General features: G+C 38.1%; 1 protein-coding gene across 6 annotated transcripts in view; it reads right to left on the bottom strand.

Moving 5' to 3' along the window:
* The window catches only part of sptan1 (spectrin alpha, non-erythrocytic 1), a 75,490-nt gene that overhangs the window by 38,136 nt on the left and 15,868 nt on the right, over positions 1 to 21,486 (bottom strand). For 4 of the 6 annotated variants that reach the window (XM_055660215.1, XM_055660214.1, XM_055660216.1 and 1 more), the window contains exons 10-26: positions 20,793 to 20,928; positions 20,154 to 20,255; positions 18,956 to 19,093; positions 17,557 to 17,667; positions 17,386 to 17,463; positions 16,817 to 16,972; positions 15,973 to 16,177; positions 13,891 to 14,072; positions 12,102 to 12,345; positions 11,043 to 11,165; positions 9,451 to 9,668; positions 8,765 to 8,857; positions 8,461 to 8,595; positions 7,817 to 7,965; positions 5,649 to 5,708; positions 3,011 to 3,209; positions 2,617 to 2,715 (exon numbers count right to left, since the gene is read on the bottom strand). In XM_055660215.1, coding sequence (XP_055516190.1) covers positions 2,617 to 2,715; positions 3,011 to 3,209; positions 5,649 to 5,708; positions 7,817 to 7,965; positions 8,461 to 8,595; positions 8,765 to 8,857; positions 9,451 to 9,668; positions 11,043 to 11,165; positions 12,102 to 12,345; positions 13,891 to 14,072; positions 15,973 to 16,177; positions 16,817 to 16,972; positions 17,386 to 17,463; positions 17,557 to 17,667; positions 18,956 to 19,093; positions 20,154 to 20,255; positions 20,793 to 20,928 — 2,428 coding nt within the window. The remainder of the gene's footprint in view (positions 1 to 2,616; positions 2,716 to 3,010; positions 3,210 to 5,648; positions 5,709 to 7,816; positions 7,966 to 8,460; positions 8,596 to 8,764; positions 8,858 to 9,450; positions 9,669 to 11,042; positions 11,166 to 12,101; positions 12,346 to 13,890; positions 14,073 to 15,972; positions 16,178 to 16,816; positions 16,973 to 17,385; positions 17,464 to 17,556; positions 17,668 to 18,955; positions 19,094 to 20,153; positions 20,256 to 20,792; positions 20,929 to 21,486) is intronic. The other 2 variants (XM_055660217.1, XM_055660220.1) reach the window with 1 other exon arrangement.

The raw sequence follows: 21,486 nt of genomic DNA, 5'->3' as shown, positions 1-21,486 counted from the left end.
CCAAATCTCCATCCAATAGACCGATCTGAGGGTGATCAATATATTTAATTTAAACCCGATGATTAAGATGGCTTATCATTGTTGAAGCTTCCTTCTCAAATGGAGTCCAGGGATTTCAGGAAAGACACAAATGGTAGCAAAACAGAAAACGTGAATTCCAATTAAAACAAAGTTTCGAACAGGAAACAAAGAATAATATTTCTTGCTATATTGCGCACCACTGATCAGGGCAATTGGGAGGTGCACTAAAATTGATTAAACCAGAGGAAGTGAAGGACCAAATTTGGAATTAGTAGGGAATACAGATCAATGCTAGGGCTGTTATTTATATAGCCAAAATGAATTCAAGACGAAAATTCAAGACTGATCACCAAGCTTGCCGATGACACCAATAAGAGGGTCAACACAGTGCTGGTCAAATATAGAAAGTCTCGGAGTGTTTTGAAGCTCAAATCTAATCACATACTTAAAATTAAAGATCTCAAGAAAACAGAGATTATATGGTATAAATGTATAAATGTAAATCATTTGGTGTACATATAGTGGCTGGTGTACATATAGCTGCTAAATTTGTATAAGATAATTACAAGCAGTTGAATCAGGGGTGGGAATTAATAAGCTTTGGCTTCTTCCTGCTCCTTTTCAGACACATACGATTTCATTTAATTATAGATATTGTTTATGACACTTTATAAATATTCTTGTTTTGTTTTTTTGTATGCTGTTTCACATTTGCTTTTTATTCTTTTATTCTGTTCCAAATAAATAATAAAATAATTAATTAATTAATAAGGTGAAATTACAAAGTTCAGCTTGTCCTAAACATAAATAGATAAAATGGTAGTAGCACATGGGCAGTAGATCAGCAAAAGCATTTCATAAATCTCCAAGGATATTACAGTGAGAACGAAAGACTTTACAAGAAGAATGCATTATCTATGGCTAACTAAGCGAGTTGGGGTTGACATCAAATTAAAAGCATACCCTTTTGTAAAGATGTGGGAAATTTTCAGAAAAGATCGCTAAATTTACAGGAGAGAGAAAATAGAAGGAGAATAAACTAGCAAATAATAGTATATCAATGCAGTTGGTTCACTAGCTATTAAAAAAGGATGGTTGGTAAAATTAACATTGGGTCATTGGAGGACAATATTAGAGAATTAATAATGGAAAAGAGAAATGGCAGAAATTCAGATTTATTTTAGGCCTGTCTTTACAGCAGAAGACACAAATATTTCTAATAATAATAATAATAATAATAATAATAAATCAGTCTGAAGAAGTGTCCTGACCCAAAGCATCACCTATTCATGTTCTCGTGAGATACTGCCTGACCTGCTGAGTTATTCCAGCATTTTGTATCTATTTATCACTAGAAGAGGAGCACTGGGCAATCTAACAAGTCCTCGGAACAGAATTAGGCCATTCAGCTCATCGAGTCTACATCACCTTTCAATCATGGCTGATCTATCTTTCCCTCTAAACCCTATTCTCCTGACTTCTCTCCATAACTTTTGACACCCTTACTAATCAAGAACCTGTCAATATCCACTTTAAAAAGATTAAAGATGACAAGTTCCCTGAATCTGATCGGCTGCATCCTAGGGTCCTAAAGTGGCTGTTCCGGTTGCAAATGTACCACATCTTTCCATTATAGAATCCCAGATAACTGGATAAAACACAAATGTAATTCCCATATTCAAGAATGAAACAAAGCAGGAAATAGCAGGCAGTTTGTATAACATCTATAATTGGGTAAATATCCATTCTCATGGAGGTTCACGGGACATTTAGAAAATCCTAAAACTTTCAAGTAGTAAACATTGAATGAGAAATCAGGTTTGATAAATCTGCTTGGGTTACTTGAGAATGTAACAAACAGAATGATGGAGGGGTATCAGTGGCATACCTGGATTTCCAGTAAGAGTTCTAGACAATGCCAAATAAAAGATTATTGCACAATAGAGCATGGAGTTGGAGCAATATACTGGCATGGACAAGGAAATGGCCAGAAAACAAATCAGGATGACAGGGTCATTTTCAGAGTAGTAGTCAGTAACTAGTGAGCTGCTGCCACAGGATCAGGGCTGAGGCCACAACTATAACAATCTATATTGATAACTTAAAGGGACAGAGTGAAGTTTAGCCACATTTGCTGATGACACAAGGATAGTTGAATTAGTAAATTACTAGGGATTAAAAGAGTCACTTAGGAACAAAAATAGAATAATTGAGTTGTGGAGGCAGAGTCGCCAAATTCATTCTAGGTGGAGACTGACGACTATTGAACTTATGCAGAGAAATTAGTGATGTTAAGGCTAAAGTTGGATCAGCCATGATCAGATCGAAATTGAGCAGCAGGCTCAAGGCCCCACTCCTGTTCCTGTTCATGTTTTTATGTCCAACATGCTAAGTAACAATACTCAAATGAACAAACAAGGCAAAATAAACCAAAAGGAACTGCTGTACAAAATAGCACAGAGTTATCAAGGAGCACTGCCTAGACATCCAAATGAAACCCCCCAATTTTAGCAAGTAATGTTGAGTTTGTGTATAGTACTGATCTAGCTTGGCATTGAATTATTACTGAGATGATGTGGATGAATGTTACGTTACCTGAGCTACTTGTACTTCTTCAACCATCAGACCCTCTGACTCCAAATCATTTGCCACCTTGTTAATATCTTGCAAGCGAGATTCATTGGCTTTCAAATCCTTAAAAATAAATCAGCTAAATTAACAATTTAATTGATTTGAACATATTTATGCATTATGAACACATTAATATTGCCACAAGCGCTGGATGGTGAAAAAATATTTAAAATAAAACCCAAGATTTCAAAATGTAAATTTGTTTACAGTAAAACAAATACAATTTGACACAAACCCTTAACTATTAATGTTATTAAGTAATCAAATATGCAAAAACTATGGTATTCACATCTGGGTTACGAGTTGAAGGTTTCACTTTCTCCCCCACCCATCAGAATAATTTAGAAATAGTGCTTACTTTCTGGAAGTCATCAAATTTCTTCTGCAGTACTTCCACTTGTTCTAGGTCAGTCCCCACCTCTTCACTGGTCAATGCTGTCTCCTTCTCGTTTATCCACTGCTGCAGTTCATTGGCCTCACGGAAAAGCATGAACTTTTTGCAGCTCTTTTCCAGCATATCCTTGCGCTTCGTGCCCAGTTCCAGAATCGACTGGTATCTGTAGAAAGGATGAAAAGCAAAAAGTACTCAACAGTAATCTCTACCAATTAAAAGGAAGGCTATGACAATACAAACTACAACTATCACAATATAGAATTGTCCATATCATTAGAGAAACCAGAAAAAAACAAATACAAAATGTCTGATGATTAAAAGAATAAAAACCTGATGACTGATTAACAAAAATTGAAGCAACATTGCACTTAGGATACGAGCGATAATGTATACTTAGAGAACCAATTTCAGCTTTCTATTAAGAAAGGATACAAAGTGCTGGAGTAATTTAGGTCAGGCAGCATCTCTGGAGAACATGGATCGATGGCATTTCAGGTCAAGGCCCCTCTTCAAAACCGATCCGACCCGAAATATCACTAAATTGATCTGAGGAGTACTTCCAAATTTTGGAATACATTTGGCCTCATTTCACATTGCCCATTCACTTTACCTCACACTATTACTTCAGATGCATCCTCCAATCCTGAGCGTATACTTAAATCATTTGTTTTGAAAATGCCAAAAGTCTTCTTTATCAAAAAATCAAAAGGTTCAACTAAGTAGATATTTTTGGAATCGTAATTGAGGTGGTCTAAAGGGCCTGTCCCACTTTCACAACCTCTGCCGTTTGCCCTTGACTCATACTCGCAGCATGGTCCTCACTAGGTCGTAGCAGGCCGTGATGCTAGTTGTAGGTACTCGTGGCATCAAGTAGGTCGGGGCGTTTTTCTAGCCCGATGAAAAATATCCACGGGTAAAAAAGGTTGTGAATTAGGTCGTGAAAGTGGGACAAGCCCTTAAGGATTTCAGCAATAAATCGGCCTTAAATGAGTTGGGGGCACTGTAGCGCAGCTGCCAGAGTCCCAGGTGGACTTTGCACGTTCTCCATGTGACCATTTGGGCTTCATCCAGGTGCTCCGATTCCTGGTTCTTGGTTCCTTGCTCCTCCAAAATATTCCAAATTGAATTTCTCTCACATCCCAAGGACGTGCGGGTTTGTAGGTTAATTGGCCTCTAAATATTGTCCCTAGCGTGCAGGGTGTAGATAAGAAAATGGGATAACATCGAACTAGCGTGAATGGGTGATGGTCAATGAGGATTCATTGTGCCGAAGCGCCTGTTTCCATACTGCATCTCCAGACTAAATTAAAATCCTCCAAGCTGCCTGTATTACATTAAATCAGAATTTCACAACACAAAGAGTAAGCTATTTGACACAGTGAATCTACCACCTCCAATTAAAACAATTCCACCAGTCCCACTCCTCCTCTTTCCATTATTTAATTCTCCCTCAATTATCTATCCAGTTATTTATCCAATTCTTTCTGAACGCATGAATGGATTCAGCATCAATAGTTTCCACCACCATTACTGACTGCAAATTTCCTTTAACAATGAAAAAACATTTTGCAGTTCACAAGTACCAGTTAAACTTGTAGAAACAGGGCCTTAAATTTATTTGAGTGAAATAAGTGGACAGTGGATTTATCCCCTCATGCGGATAAAAATTCCATTTCATGCGGATAAAAATTATTTTTCACTTCTCTTAAACATTGCATTTTTGGATTTATATTTGATAACTGGCGAGAACCAAACTCAAAATTATTTTGAAATGACAAGAAAATAGCATGGTCACTGGATGCATTTAGACGTGATTTTATATGTACACAATTGTCAGGATTCAAATTAATTTGTTATTTTTCATTGGGATCCCAGTACAAAAATAAATCCTAGTTCAACTAGTTTAGTTAATGCATTTACCTAGAATAAAATTCAGGGATTTAGGTAGATGAACTAAAATTCTCCATCCCAAATTATCAACACACATTGTTTGCTCAATAGTTTTGTTAAGAATTTATCAAATTTGGTTTTCATTTCCAGACAGCATATCATATTAGCTTTTACTCACCACGATATGTAAACATTTACCTCATCTCACTAAGCCGACTGTCAAAAACTTCAAAATAACCAGCAATTTTGTGGTTATTTTGCAACCCCCCCCCCTCCGCACAATGAAGATAACAAACCATTCAATCACTTTAATTTATATTGTTAATTCAAGTAACCTAACCAGAAGGATGTGCTATCTACAGCATTGGCTGGAAATAAACATATGAACAATTTTAAAAGCCATGCATCTAAAATAATGAATAATTCATCCAGTGTCCATAAGGTGGTAGATTCACTGTCAAATAGCTCACTCTTTGATGAATTTCACACTCTCATCAGTTGACAAGGAGAACAAACATAACTCATCCACTATAGCTTGAGCTGTAATGTGGTGAGTACATAGGCATCCCATTTCAAAGCAATTCCATCTTTAAGCTAGCATGATATTAAAAAAAGATTCATCCAGTGTCCATAAACACTTGTAAAAATGCAGTCCAATAGTGAATGGAAATGCACAGATCACATCTAGTGAGGATCAGCCAAGCCTACTCACAATTCTTCCACCTGCTTCATACGGAGCACAACGCTGCCAACCTCCTTAGCTAGCAGAGCCCTGGACAGACAAAGGGAGCAGAGTACAGCATGCATCATTAGTGGATTAATGAATTAAAAGCAGCTGTTGAAGAAAGGAAAATTAGTAGTACATGGTAAGGATCAGTAAGGATCAAGGAAAGACTCTGGATCAATGGGTGCAGCAGACAGCAATAGATGATGACTGAGGTTTGATGAGCCACAAGCAACTGAACTGGCTGGTAAAAACAGTTCTCCTTCAGGAATCTGTAAAGAAACCATTAAAGACTCGTGCAAATTGCGTCGAGAATTAATAATTTACCTCACTCCAAACTGCTAAATTATTACCAGTTGCCAGACACTGTCAAATTAACCAACTATGTTTAGCCTGCATACTGGGAAAGCCATAAATATATTGTGCAGAAGTGAAAGTTAGAAATCAATGCAATCAGAATATGTGCACAGAAATCAGTACCTTTACAGCACAAGATGAGACATCAGCCCTTTGTCCATGAACCAGATTTCTGTATAGGCCTACACTTGTCAAATAGACTTATTTATTGAATATTAGTCCATCCTTTCACTCTTATTATTATTGTAATTTATCGAAGTCGGGAAGAAAAGGAAAAGATTGAAGGAAAAAGAAAAATGTTTTAATCAATCCAGCACCAAATGGGACCATTTAGCTCAACATTTTTTTTTAAAGAGCCATGCCTTTACATAGAACGCAGGAACAAGCATCTTGGCCCACAATGTATGTGCTGATGATATCAAATTAAACTCCTCCTCCTGCATGTGATTCACATCCCTCCATATCCAAGTGCTGATCTAAACACCTTTTAAATGCCATTATCATATATGCCTCCACTGCCAGGCATATGTTCCAGGCACGCATTATGCAAAGCACTTGCACTGATTATCTCCTTTGAATATTCCCCTTCTTTCCAAAAGACGTGGTCTATGTTTCTGGACCTATTACAAGTATGAGGTGCAATAGTAATTAAAAAAAAAAACAAATATATAAATAAGTGGTATCAGGACCTGGTAACGGGAGGTAAAATAACAAAAACAGACTTGGTTGGTAGTCCCCTTTCTGCAGAGTTTAATGTTATAATAGAGCGATTGTTTCTATTTTCTCTCTTTCCTTTCTAGGGTCTATTTTCTCACTTTACTTCCTTCTCTAACTTCTTTCTTAAGGGGCTTTCTTTTCCCAACACTCTTGCACTGCACGACTCTCTTGCACTTTCTTTACTTTCCTTACTTCTACCTTTTTCTTAAAGCTCAAAAAAAAAAATGAAGCGGTACAAAAAATGTATTAAGATATATGTGTTGTGTAGGATTGTAATTTACCGTACTTCTAATAAAAATAAAATTAAAAAAAAAAAAAAAAAAAAAAAAAAAAAAAAAAGAATATTCCCCTTCTGACTTTAAAGCTATCCCTCACATCTTTGATATTGGCAGCAGGAGAAAACGGTTGTGACAGTCTATCCCGGCTAAGCCTCTCATAATTTTTTTAATGCTTTTATCAGGTATTCACCCAACCTCCGACACTCCAGAGAAAACAATCCAAGTTTGCCCAATCCCTCCTTAAAGCTAATGCCCTCTAAACCAGGCAGCATTATGTGGTGTAATGTGGTGAGCAGAACTGCACATAATACTTTGGCCGAACCAAAGTTTTATAAAGCTGCATGACTCCCTAACTAACTATATGCCCCCAACTGATTAAGGCAAGCATACACTGTCTTTACCACTATCTACTTGTGTTGTAACTTTCAGAGAGCCATGGACTTAGGACTCCAGGATCCCTCTGTACATCAATGCTGTTAATGATCTTGCTATTAACTCTTTACTTTACCCTTACAATCGACCTCTCAAAGTGCAACACATTCCATAAGTACCATTCTTCTGCTCTTTCCCCAAGGTCCTGCACAATTTTCATACTAGCCCCAGCACTCAAAATTTGCCATTCTCAACCAATTATCCCCTGAAGGAAAAAAAAACAAGATCGCTATTAACAAAGGTCTGGGGTGTCATCCAACACAAAATGGAAATACTGAATCTAACCACTAAAAATGCATAGTGCTCTTTAATGAATTAATACTTCTGCAAAATTCTTTGCCTGGTGATACATTAGCAAATTTAGTTACTTACTGGTTTTCTATCTGTTCCTGACGTATTGCAATGCTACTTGAATCCTCCAGTAAATTCTCACGTGATGCACTCTGCGCCGGGTCCAATTTCTTAACGTAGGCAGCAGGAACAAATCCCTGACGATCATTCACTTCCACTTTCCACCAATCCTTCAGAATAAAATCAAAGAAATATATCAACAGTGCACATAAATGCACACAAGTCAAAGGAAATTATTATTAGATAAACTACCTTTGATAGACCTTGCCTAACTTGGATATGACAGACATAGCATTACCCATATGGTCTTTGATGTGCTCGCATATCAGAATAAAGACGACCCGCATTTATTACAAAATAATGTGAAAAATCCACGACTGTTCCATGTGTTTTGTTTTTCTTTCTACAACTGCATGTCTAAAGAACTGTATCCACTGTAACTGACCAATGAGCTACATTTCCAAAGACAAAATAGATATTATTTTCTATGTTCTATCCAATATCAACTGATAATGCAATGAAATGTTTCACACAGAAAACAGAAGCATACTCCCTAGATAATTAAAGATGAAGAAATTAAAATGACTTACGGCACTAACATAAGCAAAACAAAAAACCAGCACACATTTTTTACGCCTTCACAATCTGTCCTGGCATTATATTACCTTATTAGTACTGTTTAGCAGGGTAAGAATATCACCCTTTTTCATGGTTACTTCACGAGGACTCTTCTCCTGGTAATCATACAGTGCCAGAACCAGTTCTTTCCCAGTTTCATCATCTGAGGGAGCTACTTGTTGCTGAAAAGACAGGAGTAATTAGAGACCCGTTAAATCAACCACCAGGCACATATTTATTTACAACTGAAGTAAATTAATGGCTAAAAGTTGTAAGCTTCACCAATTTTTTTAAATTATAGTTTCAGTATAGAAAATTTGTCAACGTGGTTATAAGTTTAGGATTCCTTACACGACAGCCTTGAGCCTGTTCCTTCAATGCTTGAATGCTGCTTCCATATGCAATTAGATCAGACATCAGAGCTTCATGCTTCTTCAATAAGGCCTGGAAAAAATGTTGATTTTTATTGTACCATCAAATAAAATTCAGTGCATGAACAACTGCAACAAACAGCATAAAGTCAGAGGATGACATTCACCCACTTTATCCAGCAATGGAATGAGGCATTCACAAAACTTCAAAGTCTAATTCTCAAATACAACATTAGCTCCTCTATGCAGAGGGCAATGTGAAGGGCTCAAAAAGGTGTCAACTCAGTTACGAAGTAAAGAATGGACAGATTCCCTATTCCCGATCTGTATCCAGAATTTTTGAGGCATCCTGTGCCATTTGGTTAATAAGTTTCAGATTCAACGTAATGCTATCTGAACCTGCATCAAGTGTCAAGCACAACTTCATCTGAGTGAAGCACTAATCTCCTTGGAAGTAAATTTCAGCAGGCACAATTTTGATTTTGGATGATAGTGTAAACCTAGTGTTTATGGATAAGTTATCTCTTCCACTTTTAATTTCCCATTTCTTCAAGCAGAGCCCCTTTCCATCCTGCAAACAGCATATATTCCACTCCATGCTTCCCAGCTCCAATGACCTACGGAGCTTGCATAGTAAACTATATTTGCAGAAACAAAGAACCATACCTCAGCAGAATCTTCATCTTTTCCATAGTCGATGCTGCCAACAACTGGTTCTTTCTCCCTCATCCAAGACTCTGCTTCATTAGCATCAGCAAAGTATTGCTGAGCCTGTAGCGAATCTTCCAAATCCTGACGCCTCTGTGCAGCCTTGGCTTTCAAGGAATCCCATTTTTGATTCAGGTCATTTAGCTTGGTGTTTACCTCTTCACTCGCAAAGTGACCTGAAAAAAAATTAAATAGATTTTGTTGAAATGAAAAATCACTCTCATCTTTGGTGTGCCAACTTGGATTTAAATTGCCTGTCCCTCATGTGAATCTCATCTCATTTACCATCTTTACCTTGTCCTGAACAACTTTCACTACGGACAATATAAAGAGAAAACATCAAGAACACGTTGAGGTTGGCACTCAAGATAACTCAATTCTCTAAACATGGCACTCTTGTAACTAAGGAATCTCATAACTTGTATTCAATCCATTTTTCTTTTCCTTGTTCAGTTATACACCCACTAATTAAAATATGAGTATTGGCATAAAGAGCAAATCCATAATATATAGCACAATATAGAATGGATGTAGTCTGGAGCATTCTCCAATTTTGGCGGCAACACCATTGAGGTTTCCACAGGCTTGGATTCAACAGCAAATTGTCATTTTTAACAAGCTTGAATAAAGTAATTCTATTTAGTATTTTTAATCCCTAAAATGGGCATATCAGGAGCCATTCATTTTCCCTTTGCCATGGACATAATTACCAGTAGCTCTTTAAAAAATGCTACGTTGCATTCCTTTGTTTCACATTCTTCCCTCCTGACATTTAAATGACGTGTCACTTCCATATATCACACCTTCCTTTTCCACATTTTCCACCTCAATTTTGCCTTCACTTTACTTCTAAGTGTGTGAAACACCTCTTTAGAAAAAGGAAGCTTTTATTTAAGGATCTTTCCTACTTTACTCCACATAGGACGTAATTTAGCATTGCCAGTTACAAACTGTCCTATCACATCAGTCCATTTCCCCTTCTCACTTCTCGATAGATCTGAATAAACTTTATCCTTAGCATGTCCAGCCCTTTAGTTGTTTTAGCCAACTTCCCAAGGGATATTTACAGAACGAGATGTGGGAAGAAACCATAGTATGGGGATAACATACAAATGCATATGTCAGCACCCCAGGCCATGGCTGAACCCAGATCCTAAGAGCAGTGAAGCAGCAACACCAACAGCGGCATTATCATGTTGCCCTTGATACTGGAATAGACTTGGGTGTAAAGTGCACCAATGAGATAGAAAGCCAAGGTAGATACAAAATGCTGGAGCAACTCAGTGGGCGGGACAGGCAGCATCTCTGGAGAGAAGGAATGAGATAGAAAGCCACACTGGCTCTTCATTATCTTAAACCCCCCTCCCCGCCAGAGCACAACTTGAATCCATCATACTGCCATTTTATAAATATGCACAATTCAAGTTAATTGTATCATCTGCAGAATCAGGAGATTAAAATCAGCATTCTTGGACTTCCACAAATTTATTGTCACCAAACCTGCACATAAAAAGCAATGACAGAATTGTTATGCTTTTAACAACACCTACCGTCTTCAATCATGGCTTGGCCTTTCTGAGCCACTGCTTTAATACGTGGTTCATGACCAGAAATCTCAGCCTGGAGCGCCTGGTGCTTTTTAAGCAAGTTCTGTACGCCAATCAAATCCTTTCCTGAAACACAGGGTTTAAAATCTGAGCATCAATCATCCTCTCAAAGAATGCTTGTTAAAATCTATAAACAGCAAGTTTTATCGTCTAATGTTTGTAAAGCTATCTAAACGCATGCAAGGTTCCAACATTTGAAGCAAGCAGTCTCATTGGCAGAGGAAATCTTCAAATCTTTCCAAGGACAGCCTCGAGACATAGGCTAATAAGACCAGGTTAATCTAGTCAATGCCAAAACATAATTACCTCCAATGGTGGTGGTGGCCTTGGAAGAGGAGGTGGGATGAGGTTACTACCATCTTAGGTGGCAGGAGGTTACTACCATCTTAGATACAAACCTTTTTTAATTCAGAAGCACCAAGGCCAGGATTAGGCAAGACAACATGGCATATTAGGCATGCTTGCAAGGAACCAAAAGAGTGCATCACAATGTTATTTAGGTCTACATATAAGATCAAAATTAACACCGCAAAGATTTATTAAAAAGTATTTGTTCACAAGATGTGAACATCGCGAGCAATACAGGCATTTATTACTCATTCCCAATGGCCACTGACCCGAAGAGGCAGTTAAGGGTCAATCACAGTGCATCTGCAATCACTTACATCCAGTTAGAAAGCCACCACCCTTCCCTAAAGGACAATGTTGAGCCAGATGTTTTATTTAATGTCAATCTGCTTATTGTTACTAGACATTTTTTAAATTTCAGATGTGTTACTTATGCTCCCAGTCTGCATTGTGCGATTCAAACACGTCTTGACATGGGTGGTGTTCAATTAATAGAAAGATCTAATTGATGGGAGGAAATTGGCTCAGAAGGCCGAATACCAGCATCTGCAGTTCTGTGTATGTTTCCTGAAACTCCTCTTTCTGTTTTGAACGATCATATTCACAGAGGAAATAAGTATGCCAACATTCTGTAACATGCCAAATCAGCCTAACCTCTATTTGTGGAAGCAGCAATGGGCTCCTTTTCTCGAATCCATGTTTCTTCATCTTCAATATCACGGAAAAGTTGTTGAAGTCGGAGAGAATCAGCAAGTTTCTGTTTTCGGGACACCATTGGGTCTTTCAATGCCTCATAACGACTAACTAAAGTTTCTTGCTTTTTCTTGATGTTATCGGCATCAAAATGTCCTGCTTCCTGGAACTGCCGGGCTTGGATATTAATCCCATCAATACGGTCCTTCAAGCAAAACAAAGCAAATAAAATTGGTTTTATTCTTGCATTAAGCACCATCTACAATGAAAGTATTTGTAGAAAAGATTAATGAGTGGTATTACTAAGTTCCCCGCACCCCCGCCACGGGTACCATGTAATCCCGTGCTACATGCTCCATGGTCGGCGACTAAATCGTCTTCCCCACCTGGTTTGCCAGGTGAGGAGGGGGCTGTGGACCTCGACAGGACCCAAAACAAGACCTGTCAAAGGGAGGATGAGCTCCTAGCGAGCCAACGGCCATCCATACTTCAGTAGAAGTTGCAATCGCTGTCGTACATAGCATTGTAAGGCACCCTGCCCATTGACGTTTTCAACGATGATGACGACTAAACAAGGCCGGTGGTGGCATCTTAACTTTTTACTGTCACTCCTGGCTCAGCTAACTAAATAAAATCCTAAACATTAGCCAAGCCAAATGTTTATAACCATGTCTTAATGAAAATTATTTTCCTGTAAAATGATCCCACCTAATGTTTTGGATAACAAACTAAAACCATCACAAATTTTGGTTGTTCTCATCAACAACAGCAGTATAATGCAGGAAAGAGTCCAATATGAAAAATCTACCATAGTCTTGTTTAAGGTGGAACAAGAACGAGAGGCCAAATGGCCTACGCCCACATCTATTTCTTATAGACTTAAGTTCACCATTTTGATTGGTGTTATTTGCTTCCATGGGGATAATGTGATTCACTTTTAAAAGCAGCTGGAAACTAGTTTATATCTGCTAAATATTTATGGCAGAGTCTTATTTAAGTAAACATTATTTCCACGCAGCATTTTATTGAACAGCACAGTGCCGTTCAACTAAAACAACGCATTACTGGGTGGAGACAAATCCCTAAAGAAAATGACATGCAGAGAGGAAAAGAAACAATCAGAATCCAATCTCGCAGCCAGGATTGGCAGATATTGAACTACCAATTCTCTTATGAAATCTGATACATTAATGTTGTGAAAGGGTGTGGCTCTATAATTCTATATCAATGAGACCCAATAGTCAAAGTTAATTATCCCAAGAGACTGCAGGAGGAGGAAGCAACATACAGACCTACATTAAGCTTTTATTTTCCTTTCTATGGAGGACCATCTGGTTTTAATGTTAATCACCAGCCTACTTTTCCTTTCTTTATTGAGGCCTTTATAGTCCTTCACTAAAGTTCCTTTAGCTCAGTAACTAGATGAATCACAGAGACCAGGAAAGTCCTAGGTTACACGTCTGATTTCAATCAATTAACTGGTTTTGGCCTTGAATCAGTTGGGATGCTGTAAACAACAGATCAAAGTTGTAAATACAATTAGCCATCATTCCCATTTCCAACTGATGTTTATCGATACGTACAAGTATGTCAAGGAGAAATAAATTCAAGATTTGATACTTAAATTTGAACATTGAGCATCTGGATAGAGAACAGTGTTCCCCTGTAACTATAACCCTTGCAGGAAATTCAGGCCTTCAAGCTCAGCACTTGAAGAACTGCAAGTTCAGCACTTTAAAAATGTCTATACCTGGTGTGCTGCAATATCAGCCTCCAGCAGTGCGTGTTTTTTCTGCAGGTTCTGCACGCTGGTCAGATCCTTTCCATAATCATCTGAAGAAAGGTGACCTTCAACTTCATACAACCATAGTTCAATGTCTTCCACATTCCGGTTAAATTGTTGCTGCTGGTTGGCTTCACGTAGTTTAATCCCTGTATGTAAACAAAAACAAAGGCTACATTACCGACTCAACTTCACTCCCAATAATATTCTCCCATCCTTCCTCTAACATAATGATGGCAGAACCAAATTAGTAAACCAAAGACCCCAGATAATGACCGAGACAGCAGTGGAACTAAATTCAAATTATTAACTGGAGTGACAATCTCAAAATTATTGGATTGTCAACAAGCCCTCAGGTTCACTAATATCTTTCATGGGAGGGAATCAGTCACCCCTACCCAGTCTAGCCTTCATGACCAGCACAGGATGACAACCCTCTGAAATGATCTGACCAAGTCACTCAGTTGCATCATAGCAAATATCTTAAAATACGAAAAAACATTTGGCAGATAATTCAGTGTCATTAACCGAGGCACCAAGCGCAGATAATGCAAAGTAATTCTTGCTCAGTTAATCCTGTAAAATCTGAGGACTGATATTGAGATTAGGAAAGCGGTTCCAAAAGCTGCCTAAGCAACACCTAACAGTCATATTCACAGAACCATTATTTATAGACAGACTTCTCCATCACAAGTCACCACCCCTGGTTACATCCTGTCCCACCAGCAAGACTGAGCCAGCAGAGAAGATAATCAGTGGTATAATAGGTGAAAGCAAGCAGCTTTGAGATGCCTCACTGCTGATTGCAGGCTTACCTACGTCTCAGTAAGTAGGTCAAGCTTAAACCAAAAAACCTTCCCTTTAAGTAACTATATTATTAATTAAGGTTGGAGGTTTTCAAAAAAAGTCCCATCACATACCTACATCAAAACAGTTGGAAAATAATTTGTAATCAAGACAGTTCAAGAGCCAAAGGCACGACAAGCAAACATAACTGAACATGGATATTTCACAGATGTTTATATCAGAGGAACCAGTTTCAATGTCCACACAAACTAGGGTTTTTATAATTACTCCCACTCTACAAATATTAGTCTTGAGTCAAGGCTCTTCATGCCTATCTAGATACCTTTTCAATGTGGCAGGGTGTCTACTTTCATCCCCTTGCTGGCAGATAGTTCCAGAACGACCTCTCTACATGATGTTTTAAATTCCCCCTTCCCCCGTTAAAATTGCTGCAGCCCAAGTTGATCTCTCCTCTTATCTGTAATTCCACTACTCAGATAAGCATCTTCCAATTTATTCCACGAACACATCCTTCATCTGCTATCCAGAATTGTACTTGCTGTAGCCTAACAAGCTATTTATACAGTTGTGCCACGTTGTTCAGTTCTACACCTTGGCCATGTCTCCCCATATGGCTTCATAATATTTTATCAAACAGTCTCAGATCAATGGGCATGTATTCTTAAACCCCCCCACCCTTTCCCGTTCTTTCATTACAAGGTCTCCCAATCAACTGGTTTCCCCAATCCCGCCCACCTCGAATTTCTCCAGATTCAATTCTATTTGCCATTTACAAGCATACCCAAACAGTGTACTGATTTCTTCCTGCAGAATAAAACCTTATTCCTTAGAATGGATAATATTGCCAATTCTGGTTTCAATAGCAAACCGTTCAAGTGGCATCTGTGCTATAATAGTTCTTAGTCATTATTGAATGGGAGGCCGTGTCACAGACTGAACTGGAAAACAAAAAAAAGAGTGGAAGGAGGAAAAACCTGTGTGTTCAGACTTTTGATCACCATTTAATTACCTCTTTGGAAAAGTCTGAATGATTGTAAAATACTGGATAACAAGAGAGTGCAGCATTATCCACTGCCCAGACTCGCACAAAGTGGGCACTAGCAGGTGGTGTACGAGAACAACAAACGTCCATTGTACCATTGTTAATATTTTCAACGAAGTATATTTTTCTGGGTTTAGCAGCAGGGCTGCTCTTGGCAAGACCATCATATGATCTATACAAAACATCTGTTGTTTCCTGACCTTTCATTTCTGTGGCCTCGAGCAGCCTTTTCCACAGGGAGATGACTTCATTCATCCGAGCAGACACTTCATCTGAGGCGTAGTGGTTAGCATCAATCAGTTCCTGGCCAGCTTTCTGCAGAGTGTCAATGCGGCTCTGGTTGGCTGAAAGTTCGGCCTCAAAAGCCTGGTGTTTTTGAACCTTTCCTTGCAAATTGGAAGGATCCTACATCCAAGAATTTACAAAGACAAAGAAATGCTTCAAAATATTGCTGCATTGAAGACAATAAATCCCAGGTGAACAATTCACTATTTAAAACTAATCCTAAACATTAAAAATCCCAATTGTGGTTAGGAATTTTAGAATAAAATCTATTTAAATAGAATAGTTTGCTTTAGTTTGAGTTTAGATACACTATGGAAACAGGCCCTTATGCCCACTGATACCACTCAGACCATCAATCACCCTTTCACACTTGTTCTGTTATTCCACTCTCTCGTCCACACCCTACATATTAAGGGTAATTTTATAGTGGCCAATTAATCTATAAACCCACATCTTTTGGATGTGGAAGAAAACCAGAGCACCCAGAGCAAACCCACACAGTCAAAAGGAGAACTTGCAAACTTCACACAGATAACGGCCGAGGTGAGGATCAAATCTGGGTCCCTGGTATTGTAAGGCAGCAGTTTGACCAGCTGCACCACCCTTAAGTAACTAGATACAAACTGTTTTAAGATCCATTGAAGTTAAGATGCTCCAGAGAGCATGACTTCTCAATGCAGGAGACATTAAATATCCAGATATAAATTTTGATCAACACAATTTGTATACCAGTAGCGTTACACCACTGCACAATCTCACCTTATGAGCTTCATCGGTGGCAGTTTTCATCTTTTCATTTATCCAACTCTTCAACTCATCCGAGTCACGGAAAAACTGCTGCAGACTGAAGGAGTTCTCCAACACCACACGCCGATACATGGCACGCTCATGGAGAGCATTCCTACGGCTCAGCAGCTATAAACAAAAATCAGTAAGATGAGAAACTCAGCAAGTTGTTAAAAATCTGAAATGTATTGTCAGAAGGGATGATAGAGGTCGATTCATCAGCAACTTTCAAAAGAATAGTGTATATTCAAAGTAGTAAATTAAATGCTGAGCAATGGCAAAAATGAATTGAGTGCAACTAATTGGTCCATTCTTTTACTGAGGCAGCACAAGGGTACAATGCCCACTTCTGTGACAATTAGTTGATAAGATAAGCCTATCCTAATGGGAAGAGATCACTTTCTCGTGCATTAAGTATCTGTAGTAGGTAAATGGAAACAATTTAAAACTATCTATTCATTAAACAATTACACAATATAAAAATCTCTGAAATGAAAAAAATATTTCATGGACATTTAAAAGATAAAGCAACACAAAGTTACCGCATCACGACGAGCTGCAACATCTTCCTTAGCGTAGTGATCACTCTGAATCAACTTGGTAGCAAATTCTTCCAATGCCTGATTGGGAAAAAAATGGTATAGTTACAAATAGTAAAGATCAAAACACATAACAAAAAATATCATGAACTGGAAGAATTTTGCCAATCCTACCGTAATTTTCTCTTCTTGAGCACCAAGGGACTTCTCAAAATCTTCATGCTTTTTCAGGAGTGCTTCTACACTATCAAGTGAATCTCCCAAATCTTCATTCAACAAGAAAGCCTACATAAGATCAAAAGTTAAAAAATATATTTGTTTCCACCAGAAACTAAATCTCCATATTTGTTGCCACCTCCTGAAATCTTAAGAGAGAGCTTAGTATTCCAAAATTATTGCTTGAGGCAGCATTAGAAGACATCAGTAGACAAAATTTACAATCAATATTTTAATTATTTTGATATAACGATGGATTTTGTTCAGCAAAACCACATTTATGAAATATGATTAGCTAAGGTTTGAGATGACTATGTATAAAAAGGGTGAATGATTTTAGCATAAACTTGCACCTAATGATAAATACTGTACGTTTTCTCCAATGTTCTAGTGCTGAAAACGTACATGAAAGCTCGCCAGCCATTCATTACCCTACAATCTAATCTGTAATTTGCAGTTGAAGACCACATCTTTCAACCTCTCATTCAATATACAGCTGTCAATGTGAAATTCCATTCCCAGACCTCAGTAAATGTAAACTGAGCCAGCAGAATGAGAGGATTTCAGGATGGAGACAGTTCAAGCAAATTTGTTCTAATAAACTAAAAACGGATGAATCAATGAAAAATGTTTCGAACCCCCATTTCTAGACTTCCTCCGCACCAATAAGCATAACAGAAAGGGGTCCAACAAGGTTTAAGATACAAACAAGGCAATACCTTCTATACTCCAGACTGCAGAAAGTGCAGGAACGATTTTAAATAAATTTTGAAAGCAAAGTAGATGCATGAAAAAAAAATCATTGTATGCAAAATAAAAGGATATCACCAAGAGCTTTTATAAATACAGAAAGGTAAAGGACCTATTAAGGTTAAAACACATCTACTGCCATAATAGGTTTTAAAGAGCATACCAATGGATTGGTTAAAGTGGCAAAATGAGTTAAATCCAGAGAAATGCAGACTGATGCATTTGGGAAGAGCCAGCACGGCAAGCTAATGCAAAGTGCTGGAATAGTAAAGTGCAATTGAAGAGAGAGCAGCAAGTGCATGACTACATAGTCCCAAAAATAGCAGGTCAAGTAGACAAGGCACAGAATACAAGGGCAGGTATATACTGTGCATAATAGAAACATATTATGTCGGAGTGCACAGTACAATTTTGACCACCAAAGTACAAGTAGTGATAGGACCAGGGGACTGAAGAGTTCAGTTGAAGACAGATTTAATATTGCAGAATTAAATTATGCTAGGCCATGGCAGAGGCAACTGGGGTAAAATAAAATAATTTTATGATAACTAGAGGCATAGGTGAACGGTAAAATAATTAAAAAGGAAAGTAATGGAAATTAACTTACCTCCTGTTTGCTCATCCAGTTATCCACCTGCTCAGTGTCACGGTAGAAGAGCTGCAGATCCATGCATTGCTCGTATTGGTGTCTACGGAGCTCCCACAGGTCGAGAAGAGAAACTTTCTCCTCAGCAAGAATTCCCAGCTAAGAAATAAATCAAGACATTTACAATCATTAGATTCAAACAGAAAAATTATATACACCTATGATTATTTGAATTACCAGAAATAGACAAATTTTAGATATCCAAAAATCCAATTTTCTATTATGTAGAAAGGTACAATCCCAACTGGTTGACAAGATGTTGAGGCTCTGGTCAGGAAAAAGGAAGTATATGACTGATTTAAGCACGCGATCAAGGAAGAAAAAGGAGGCACATGTCAGATTTAGGCAGTTGAGATCAAGCAAATCCTTTATTAGAATAGTGGGACACTTAAGAAAGCAACCAGGAGGGCAAAAAGAGGGCATGAAACAGAGCTGGCAGTCAAGGTGAAGGAAAATCTCAAGAGATTCTACAGGTATATTAAGAATAAACGGGGAGCTAGGGAAATAATTGTTCGCTTTATAGATCAGCATGGTCATCTTTGTGCCAAGGCACAAGAGATGAGGGAAATATTACATTAATATTTCGCATCCGATTTTACTAAAGAGCAGGAGGCATAGAAAGTGTGATGTCTAATATCTGATACATATTATCAACAAGGAAACAATAGCAGTTTTATAGCACATTAAGGTGGATAAATTTGCACAGCTTGACAGGTACAAGATGCCTGCTCATACATTATCTGACACCCTTGTGTCTCCAGCACTTGGTGTTTTTTTGTAAACCAATATCTGCAGTTCCTTTGTGAAATATCACTCTCATCCCTCATTGAGGAGTCAGGAGGGGCATGAATAAAGTGAATGCTCAGAGTCTCTTACCCAGGAAAGAGGATTATACAATTAGAGGGCATATGCCTAGGGAGAGATGAGAGGGTCTTATGAGGGACAACAGAGACAACATTTTCCATTCAGAAGGTATCCATATCTGGAAAGAGCTGCCAGAGAAAGCGAGAGACGTGAATACAATTATGACTTTTATAAGACATTTGAATAGGTATATGGATAGGAAAGGTTTATAAGGCCATGGGCAAATGCGACTCGCAACATTGCAATTTCCTTAACAGCAAAAAATATTGACAGCTTCAATACAGGAGTATCATACCTTCTCTCGGACCTCATCAGATGCGTAGTGCTCACCAGCAAGCAAGGCTTGTCCTGCTTCATCTGTTGTCTTGAAGCTGTCTTCATGAGCATCAATTTCACCCTGGAAAATATCAGATATGTAAATGTTACATTAATTTCTGTTCAGGTCATTAAAATCTTTATAATCTGCTTTATTCGTTTATTACAATAATATTAATCTGTAATTAGGCAGTGATGTCTTTAGCAGTGCAGAATTTCTCCATCTGCATTTTGTGAATGGAACAAAATCTGGATTGATCTAGATATATCAAAGTTGGAAACAGCCTGTTCATCTTCAAGCTTAATGAATAATACCAGAGTATAATGGAGTAGCTCCATTCATGACTGTTTCACACTTGAATAAACAAGTATATAACCATTAAAATCGATCAGGCATCACAATCACATCATAAAATGAGTACCTGAATATAGCAGAAGCGTGTTTATGCTGTGTAAATTAGTAGAGAAGGTAATTAGTATGATTATATGTGCTTCTTCAACAATTTCCTGCTTATAGTAATTTTTTTTTAAATAGTATTTTGACTAGGCAATTAGTGGACTATTCACATCCCTTAACAAGTGAGCCTACACACTTAGAATGGTGTAAGACTAGAATCACCTTATGTTCCTGATGTCTATCAAGTAATGCCTCTGCTCCAGCCACGTCATTCGCCAATTCGTCAGCACTGATGAGCGCCTTCATTTCAGTCACCCAGCTTGTCAGGTCACGGAAATCTGCTAGGAAACGTTGCAGCCTGGGAAAAATTTAACATAGTCTCAAACTATGGTCACTTTCATGAACAATTCTCCAGCCATCACAGAACACTTTACTACAAAACCAGATAATTAAACACTTCAAGCACTGTAGCTGTTGAAGTCTTGTGATTATTCTGCTTAATCCAATAGTCAAGACTCCCATTCAAAGAAAAGGCCACAAGCTAAGCAAGGAAGGAAATATGAAGACAAAGACCAAGGCAAACTGAAAAGATTATAAAGAATATGAGGGGCAGGGACTTAGCGATGTGTTCCAGACGAAGGAGCTCCACAGCTACTGAGGGCAGCTGCTAACAATAGGAGTGGGGATAAAAGGAGACCAGAATTGTAGCTCACAAAATGACAAGAAGTCAGGGCAAGATTTGAGTAAGGAGGTGAAAACATAAGAACAAACCTCGATATTGGGCAACATAGAAAAAACAAAATAATGTGACGATGTAGACTTGGCTAAAAGCAACAAAACTTTGAATGAGTCAAAGACTGGAAGATGGGAGGCTAGCTTGGAGCACTTTGAAATGTTCAGGTTTAGGATACAAATG

The sequence above is a fragment of the Leucoraja erinacea genome, chromosome 31, assembly GCF_028641065.1.
Source record: "Leucoraja erinacea ecotype New England chromosome 31, Leri_hhj_1, whole genome shotgun sequence".
Classification (NCBI taxonomy): domain Eukaryota; kingdom Metazoa; phylum Chordata; class Chondrichthyes; order Rajiformes; family Rajidae; genus Leucoraja; species Leucoraja erinaceus.
This window is presented reverse-complemented; position numbering and strand designations above follow the sequence as displayed.